Genomic DNA, 9,486 nt, shown 5'->3' with positions numbered 1-9,486 from the left:
CCCCCACCCCCCCCCACCCCCACCCCCACTCCCCCTCCCCCCCTCCCCCCTCACCCCCCTCCCCCTCACCCTCCCCCCCCCTCCCCCATCACCCTCCCCCCCACCCATCACCCCCCCCCCCTCCCCCCCCACCTCCCTCTCCCCTCCCCTCAGCCCACCCCCTCCCCCACCCCACCCCCCCCCCTCCCCATCACCCTCCCCCCCCTCCCCCATCACCCTCCCCCTCTCCATTCCCCCCTCACCCTCCCCCCCTCCCCATCACCCCTCCCCCTCCCCATCACCCTCTCCCTCCCTCCCCCTCCCCCCCCACCCCCCTCCCCCCCCTCCCCCTCTCCCCCCTCCCCCTCTCCCCCTCCCCATCACCCCCCCCTCCCCATCACCCCCCCCTCCCCCCCCTCTCCCCCCCCTCCCCATCACCCTCCCCCCCCCCTCCCCCCCTCCCCCTCCCCCTCTCCCCCCCCCTCTCCCCCCCCCTCCCCATCACCCTCCCCCTCTCCCCCCCTTCCCCTCCCCCTCTCCCCCCCCCCTCTCCCCCCCCCTCCCCATCACCCTCCCCCTCTCCCCCCCTTCCCCATCACCCTCCCCCTCTCCCCCCCTTCCCCATCACCCTCCCCCTCTCCCCCCCTTCCCCATCACCCCCCCCCCCCTCTCCCCATCACCCTCCCCCCCCTCTCCCCCCCTCCCCCTCTCCCCCCCCCTCCCCATCACCCTCCCCCTCTCCCCCCCTTCCCCATCACCCTCCCCCTCTCCCCCCCTTCCCCATCACCCTCCCCCTCTCCCCCCCTTCCCCATCACCCTCCCCCTCTCCCCCCCTTCCCCATCACCCCCCCCCCCCTCTCCCCATCACCCCCCCCCCCTCTCCCCATCACCCTCCCCCTCTCCCCCCCCTCCCCATCACCCTCCCCCTCTCCCCCCCCCCTCCCCATCACCCTCCCCCTCTCCCCCCCCCTCCCCATCACCCTCCCCCTCTCCCCCCCCTCCCCATCACCCTCCCCCTCTCCCCCCCCTCCCCATCACCCTCCCCCCCCTCCCCCATCACCCTCCCCCCCCCCTCTCCCCCCCCTCCCCATCACCCTCCCCCTCTCCCCCCCCTCCCCATCACCCTCCCCCCCCTCCCCCATCACCCTCCCCCCCTCCCCCCCCTCCCCCATCACCCTCCCCCCCTCCCCCCCCTCCCCCATCACCCTCCCCCCGGGCTCATTATTAAATTCCCAGCCGGCAGCATATCACCAAATGCTGCATTTTATACACAACATGCGCGGATTGTTTTTTTTAAATAGAAATTCAACGCGAAGCCACATTCGCTCTCCTCGTTGATCCGACACCTTTGAAGAGAGAATAAAGTTTCACTTCCCAGTCCCCTTCCTCCCTCCCCTTCTCTCTGCTCCTCCCCACACCCCCGGGGTTTGCAGAGTGAGGCCGAGCTCCGACTGCCCCCTCCCCCAGGTTTTTTAAACATTAACTGGGGTTATAACCCCCTCCCTCCCCTGCCCAATGCCGCAGAGCCGGGGGCGGGTTACGGACCTTCTCTCCTCTGGCTGCCGCCGCCGCCGCTGCCCACGAAGACATTTTCGGTCCCGCCGGCTCCCCCGGGCCTGCTCCCGGCCTCATTACCGGCCGGGATTTTGCGGGCTTTCTGAGACTCCCTCCTCCCGGCTTTGGCCGCGTTGGAGGCGGCGGCGGCGGCCGAGGTGCTGCCGGAGGCCCCGCTCCCGCTCCCGGCCCCGGCTCTGGTTTTCCGGCCTCCCTCCTCTTTTTTCTTCTTCTGCTTCTTCTCCTCGGCCTCCCGGAGGATATCGAACGGGTCGGACTCGTCGTCCAGCAGCTGGTCGAAGCGGTTGGTGACGGCGCAGCCGAAAGTCTCCTGCATGGCGGCAGCAGGAGCGGCCAGGATAACTCCTTTCATAGCCCGGTTCCGGCCTTCCTCCCACCCGCCGCCTTCCCGATCTCACACAGATTTATAACTATATGGTAGTCGGGCTTTTCCAGCTTTACCGGAGCTCCTCCTCCTCCCGGCCCACACTCGCCAATATGGCGCCTTTATTTACCTCCCTCCCCCTTTCACAGAGGCTGCAACCCAACTCTCTGACTGACCCTCCGCAACCGCAACTGGCTTTTCTTCAACATCACCTCAAAGTAAAACCACCGTTTCCCCACCTTCACCAATTCTTTCAAGTCCCCCCCCCCTCCCCTTGTGTGTTTTTTTTGTTTGTTTTCTAATTCTGCCTAATGTTTTATACTGGTTATATTCGCCTAAATGGATAATACAAAACTGTCATTTTAAGCTCCTTTTATGTATTTGCTATTTCAAGTTTATTTTTATTCCACTCTCCAACAAAAAAAAATGTATCTTTATTTTATTTCCACTCTGTCCGAAGACTATCACACTCTTCTCCCCAGAATTGGTCAATCTGGAAGAGGTGTAATAGTCCAGCCGCTTTTTACACAAAAAAAAATGGTATTCTAGAAAATGCAGGAAGTTATGTCAACAGGTGTAAGAATTTATTTTAAAAAGTATAAATGGTCATTTGTACATTTTGTACTATTTATCACACCTCTTAAAGAGGTCCTAAAGTACTGCACACGCCATGAATTATTTTGAACTGGAGTAACTGTTGGTTAGGTAAACGGAGGAAGTCAACTTGTATACAGCAAGAGTTGGATGACCAGTTCATTTGTTTTTACTCTGAGGCTAGAGTTCTACTCATTAAATAAAGCTGGCATTACTATGAACAATACTGCACTGGTGAAATTATTCCTAACGGTTACCATCAGGATTTAGTAATTCACTGCATTCTATTCCTTTTTATTGTTATAACAAGACAGTAATATCAAGCGATTCAAATTATATCATAAACCATAAGAGGAAAGCTCAAGTGTTTTACAATACTTTTGAAGAGATTGTTGTTAGCAAATCATTCATTATATTGATTATTATTTGTAATTAAAAAATAGTTAACGTGCCATGAAAGAATAAAAAAAACTCTTGCCTCTGGTTCAAAATATAGTAGTTAGGACCAAGTGCAGTGAAGTAGAGTTAAAGGATGGGAGATAATTGGATCAGGGAATACAGAGGTAATTCAAGGGAACAGTAACACAGTGGTAATGTTACTGCGCAGAGACCCAGACTAATGCTCTGGGGGCATTGGTTCAAACCCTCCCACGGCAACTGGGGGAATTTAAATTAATTAATAAATCTGAAATAAAAAGCTAGTCTCGGTAGTGGTGATCAAGTAATTACTGGATTATGGTAAAAACCCACCTGTTTCACTAATGTCCTTTATGAAAGAAAATCTGCTGTCCTTACCCAGTCTGGTCTATAGGTGACTCCAGACCAATAACAATGTGGGTGACTCAGCACTCAGCTACGTCAAAATTAAATAAGAATAAGACCAGACAGACCACCTGGCATTGACCTAGGCACCAGACCAGTTGACACTGCAAAGTCCCCTTCACTAACATCTGTGTACTTGTGCCAAACTTGGGAGAGTTGTCCCAAAGACTAGTCAACGAATGTCAGGAAGATATAATAATGTTATTGGAATTTATTGTGATATTGTAAATAGTGGTACCTGTGTCTATATGTGTCTGTGTGTGTATGTATGTGTGAGACTTAATTGGATTAAAGGCAGCTGGTCTGAAGGCTTTGATGTATTAGAAGATAAACTTGGTTTGAAATGTTAAGTAGGTAAACATGAGGGAAGTTTAGAATGTAAGGTGTACAAGGACATTTGCATTTTAAATAAACCAGACTAGATTGTTTTCAAAGGAGTGGTGAAATGTGCTCAGGGTATCATGTTTCTTTGCCTGGATCTTTTAAAATCAATGTGTCTTACTGTTGCCTTAACTGGGAGTCAGATTAATTAGGGGATTTAGAAGTTATAGTACTAATTTGTAGACATATGTGTGTGCTTAAAACCATTTATCTTATTAATAAATGTTTAATCTAGTTTTGTAAAAAACCTATAAGGCTCGGTGGTCTTATTATTACTGAATTCAAAGCCAGCATCTCAAAACATACAAATTGCAAAAATTGTTGTGACAGTTGTCTCAAGTTTCCCTCTGGGATTTGAACAACTCAGCATTTACCATCAGCTGTGCCATAACATAGCTGGGGGCTCATCCGGGATATATTTAAAATTGCTTGATTGGATTTGAGTTGGTGTATCTTAAGGTTACAAGTACGAGACCTTGCCAGTGACGCTCACATCACATGAAAGAATAAAAACAAACTCTTGCCTCTGATTTAAAATGTTATGAATTCTAATTGCACTCCATATGTGCTGACAATTCCAGTGCAACTCTCACAACCCTGCAATGAAATTTCAGCCAATATTATGTATGCAAACCCAGAGAAGGGTTTGAACCCCCAACCTTCTGATCTAGAGGTAAGAATGCTGCTCCTGAGTCAAGGTTGACCATAAATAAAGGGATGGTGTGTAGGAATGAACCTAGAAGGAAAATAAAGAAAAAATAAGCCCTTATCTAGAAAATGAATGAATAAATTAGGAGGCACAGCTTGGAGTGTAAATAAATAACTATGGTTGGATGAATGAATCCAGTTGGAATAACTAAATAGAAATTAGAAGCTAAATAGAAAGGGAAATGTACCAGATAATAAATGGTGCCAAGTAGAAATAAAAGGAAAGTGAAGAGGAATAGTTCAGGTCGGAAAGAATAAAATTAACAGGAGGAAGAAAAAAGTAATGATGAAGCTGAGGAAGAAATCAACATACCTGCTAAAAAGATTTTAAGTGAAAATAATCAAAGATGTGTTCAGCAACAATGAAGTGTTAAAGTGCTTTTTGATTGAATTCAGAAAAACATGGAGCTAATCGGAATGCATTCATGAGCTTTAGCTACTCCAGATGTGTTCTCATGAAACTCAAAGATAATTATTCTATTAGCCATGAGAATCATTCAGAAGTGTCCCCATCAACATAATTATAGTTCCATTAAAATCAAAAACAAACACTTGAACATGCCTAAAAGTCAACTCAAATATAGTGAAACCTATATAATGTTTCCAGCCATGTCCCAGTGGTAGCATAAAAGCAAAATACTGCAGATGCTGGAAATCTGAAATAAAAAGAGAAAGTGTTGGAAAAACTCAGCAGGTCTGGCAGCATCTGTGGAGAGAGAAACAGAGTGAATATTACAAGTCCATATGTGTGGACTTGAAACATCAACTCTGTTCCTTTCTCCACAGATGCTGCCAGGTCTGCTGAGTTTTTCCAGCATTTTCTATTTTTATCCCAGTGGTAGCACTCTGGCCTTGAACACTTCAATGCTGTACTGAGGTAGTACTTGCACTGTTAGAAGTGTCATCTTCCAGGTGAGATTTTAAACCAAAACTCTTCTGCCCTTTCAGTTGGACATACATGGCACTATATAACGAAAAGCAGGTGAGTTGTCTCCTGTGTCCTGGCCACTAATTTTTCCTCAAATGATATAATTAAAACAGATTATCTGATGTGTTCAAATTGACTACCATGTTTCCTCCACTACAACAGTGGCTATACATCAAAGGTATTTCTTTGGCTGTAAAGTGCTTTGGGAATAAATATTGGCCAGAACTTTAGGAAAACCCCCCTGTTCATCTTCAAATATTGTTCATATCCACATAAACAAGCAGGCAAGTTCTTGGTTTAAAATATCATTCAAAGGATAATGCCAGCAATAATAAACTACTCCCTCAGTGCTGCACTGAATTGAATGTTTCTTTTGTCACAATTGAATCTCTATGTGTTTACAGCAGAAGCATGATCACAAATTTTCTGTTATTTGGCAGGGATGAAGCAACAGAATTTGGTTCAAGGTTCAGTGAAAAACTGTGCCTCTAATCATAAAACATTTAATCTTTGTCTGTGTACTAAATAAGTCTCTTAATTGCACTTCCAGTTCAAACAGCAATGGAAGCAAGCTCAGTGGTGTAATCTTTGGTGCAAAATATGTAGTCAATTTCAGTTCAGGCCTTCAACCTGAAAAAGAAAAGAATACATAACATATAAACTACAATGTAGAAGTCTGAAGATACCAAGTGTTTTACTTGTGCTATCAGTAAGGTATGAGTTCTTTCTATTCATTTGTACTCTGGAGGTCCTTGGCTCATTGTCTGCTGATCCCTCATCCTGAGCTTTTTTGTGGTAGTCTGTGGTGGTTTAGCAATTGCCTCCTACTCTCAGAGCTAGGGTGAGGAGCCTGCTGGGCACCAAGTCCAGCTTAGTTGAAATGGGAATTGAAGCTATGCTATTAGTACTGCATTATTCTGAGCCACATGGTAGTCATCCAGCAAACTGAGCTAAACGCCCCAGTTCTTGCACTTATCTTTTTTTTTCCTTTTATCACTTTGCTAATTGGTGACACTGAACCAAGGGACTCTCAATGCGCGTAGTGAAATTTCATTTCCATGAGAGTATTGATAAAGGTCACAACAACATTTACAGGAGTACTTCAAGATATGGCTCTCTACCTTTTTGAGTATATATGCAGAAAAAAACATACCCATATTCATTTAAATGGAAAACTAATATATTTTATGTCAATTGCACCTCTATATAGGTTCTCCAATTGAGTTGCCATCTAGTTGCCATTTCTGAGGCCTGATGCAGAACATCTTATTTTTTCCCTTTGTTTCCAGTAGATTCGTGGAGAGTTGTTGCAGCCAAGATTTAGGGATAAAGTATCACATTCCTTCAGAAATTACGCTGTATATCATGTTAAGAAACTTATTAAAATGTGATATGAATACTGTTTCTAGAATAAGTGTAGGATTGTGGACAATTATCCCCACCTGTCTAACTACGCAACTGGTTTTAACTGGATTAAAAATTAAGCTTTGCTAGAAGCTTGGTTGAGGCAGCAGACTGGCCAGGAGAGCATACAAATAGGCGAGATTCGAGGTGACACAGGCCTGAATGGGACATGCTATCATACTATAATTGAGCTATAATAGGGGCAGAGGTGGGAAATATAGAGCTGGAGGTAAATAGTCTGAATGACAAGCTTCATCTTGAGTCAGTAGCTGGGGGTGTTAGAGTGTGATTTTGTGACAGGAGCTGGAGATGTTGGCTTCGGTCTTCTCAATGTTTAATGGGAGGATATTGTGATTCATCCAAAACTAGATGACAGCACAGGGGCAATGCGGGAGTCTAAAGAGATGGTGGAGAGGTAGAACTGTGTGTTATCAGCACACGTGTGGAAGCAGATCCCATGTCTACAGATGCTGTTACCCTGCTTAGCAAGTTCATGAGGAAGAGAAGGGAGCAAAGGACTGATCTGTGGGGATTTACCAGTGCTGCCTCTTAGAGGCTGAATCTACAGGTCAAATATCCTTTATCCATGCATCCAACACATATGAACACATCCAAAAATGGAACTTTTATTTGAACAGCTATACAGTTAATTTGTAAGTTAATAAAACAATGTAATATTGCATAACAGGTGTAATAAGTGTTGACAGGTAAGAAGTAGGGTGTGTGAGGGTTGGCAAATAGAGAACCAACCTAGTATTTGGTGTAGGATTAGGCTATTGTAATGTGAATAGGCCTAGGCCAACCGTATATACAGTAGATCCGAAAACCAGAAATATCTGGAAACTGAAACGTAATTGGCCGCAAGAGTTTTGGATAAAGGATACTCGACCTGTATTTTAAAGAAACTCAACGATCTATCACAGTGACAACATTTCTGCATGTACAGAATATAGAGCAGGTAACACATATTCTAAACATCAAATAAAGACTATCCGCCCAAGAAATTACTATTGTGCAAGATTTCCCTGTTTGGAATAATTTCTATTATTGCTCTAGCCAAAGACCACATGTGATTTAACCTTTCCAGGTATGGGAAAGAAGGAGCAAGTGGCCTGCCTAAAAATAAAATGGTGCGATGGTAAAAAGTGAATTATTTTGGTGTATTTGATGCACAATGCAGAGAAAAAATTGATGGTCCATTATTGACAGTTACATTTACAACAACTTTGAATCTCTTTGTCACTGTGCCCTTTCAATCTACTAGGGATTACACTGGTGTTAATCAGAGTACAATGTCATTATCTACACAGAAGGCAGTTGAACATCTTCACGTTTATTTTTAAAATAACTTTTAAGCACTCAGGATTCATTGCACACAAATCCAATTAACATACAGTACAACAATCATATAGGCTACATCAGCAGAAAAAGATTTAAATGGTGATGGAGAAACTTTTAGAGGCAATGGGCAGAGTTTAAACTGCTGGGGGATTGGGGGGGTGTGGTCAACTGCAACAGGGGATTAAATACCCGAAAAAGTGGGGTTAGGTCGGGAATGTCCGCTTTCTTGTTTAACCCAGGCGACTTTGCAAGTGGGGAACCCCTGTGGAGCTGCCAGGAAAGTAATTTTGATATAGGAATGGATGATTAATTTAGGATTTAATCCAGAATTTTGAGTTTAACAGCCAGGGCACAGATTGCCAAAGCTATGTGGAAATTTTCAGAGTCAACAAGGCAAGAGCACAGTAGGAAATCATTATTTAATGAAACTGGGAGACTAGAAAGCCTTTGAAGAATGAAACTGCAAAGGTTGTGGCCAGCCATTGTGGAACTGGACCTGTTCTGAGGGCCTGATTTCACTGCTTTCAAGGTGATTTTCAACTTTTTCGAAGTCACTTTACCTACTTTGGACTTTACTCAGATTGACTGAACTTCTTTGCTGTTAGCCTTCACTGCAGCATGGGAACAGCTTGTGTAGCCATAGGGACCTCTGATGAGGAGCAAGAGAAGGAACCGCACCAGAAGCGGCACCAGATCGCAGCAAAAACAGCAAGAGTACCAGCAGCAGCAGGAAAAGCTCCAATACAATAGCAGCTGTTTTCTTTGTAGCCACAAGCCACTCCACCAGACAGAGGTGATGGATACAGAGTTCGAGCTCAAAAGAGGTGATGTTCCCCTGCAAAAACAAAAATACCTGGAAAAACTCAGCAAGTCTGGCAGCATTTGCGGAGAGGAACACAGTTAACGTTTCGAATCCGAATGATCCTTCAACAGAACTAAGTAAAAATAGAAGGGAGGTGAAATATAAGCTGGTTTAAGAGGGGGGATGGGACAAGTAGAGCCAGTGATAGGTGGAGATAACCAAAAGATGTCACAGACAAAAGGACAAAGAGGTGTTGAAGGTGGTGATATTATCTAAGGAATGTGCTAATTAAGGGTAGAAAGCAGGACAAGCAAGGTACAGATAGCCCTAGTGGGGGTGGGGTGGGGGGAAGGAATCGAAAAAGGCTAAAAGGTAGAGATAAAACAATGGTTGGAAATATATTTAAAAATGATGGAAATAGGTGGGAAAAGAAAAATCTATATAAATTATTGGAAAAAATAGGGGGGGGGGGATCGGAAAGGGGTGGGGATGGAGGAGAGAGTTCATGATCTAAAATTGTTGAACTCAATATTCAGTCTGGAAGGCTGTAAAGTGCCTAGTCGGAAGATGAAGTGCTGTTCCTCCAGT

At 45.4% G+C, this 9,486-nt stretch overlaps 1 protein-coding gene across 2 annotated transcripts in view; it reads right to left on the bottom strand.

Annotated features, from left to right (window-relative positions):
- LOC144696798 (intracellular hyaluronan-binding protein 4.S-like) overlaps window positions 1-4,629 on the bottom strand; it is a 44,715-nt gene extending 40,086 nt beyond the window's left edge. For both annotated transcript variants that reach the window (XM_078568549.1, XM_078568555.1), the window contains exon 1: window positions 1,525-4,629. In XM_078568549.1, the coding sequence (XP_078424675.1) occupies window positions 1,525-1,906 (382 nt within the window). In that variant the 5' untranslated portion in view covers window positions 1,907-4,629. The remainder of the gene's footprint in view (window positions 1-1,524) is intronic.
- Between the last annotated feature and the right edge of the window lie 4,857 nt (window positions 4,630-9,486).

The sequence above is a fragment of the Cetorhinus maximus genome, chromosome 2 (genome assembly GCF_964194155.1).
Source record: "Cetorhinus maximus chromosome 2, sCetMax3.hap1.1, whole genome shotgun sequence".
Taxonomy (NCBI): domain Eukaryota; kingdom Metazoa; phylum Chordata; class Chondrichthyes; order Lamniformes; family Cetorhinidae; genus Cetorhinus; species Cetorhinus maximus.
Note: the sequence above shows the minus strand (reverse complement) of the source record. Positions and strands in the feature narration are given on the sequence as shown.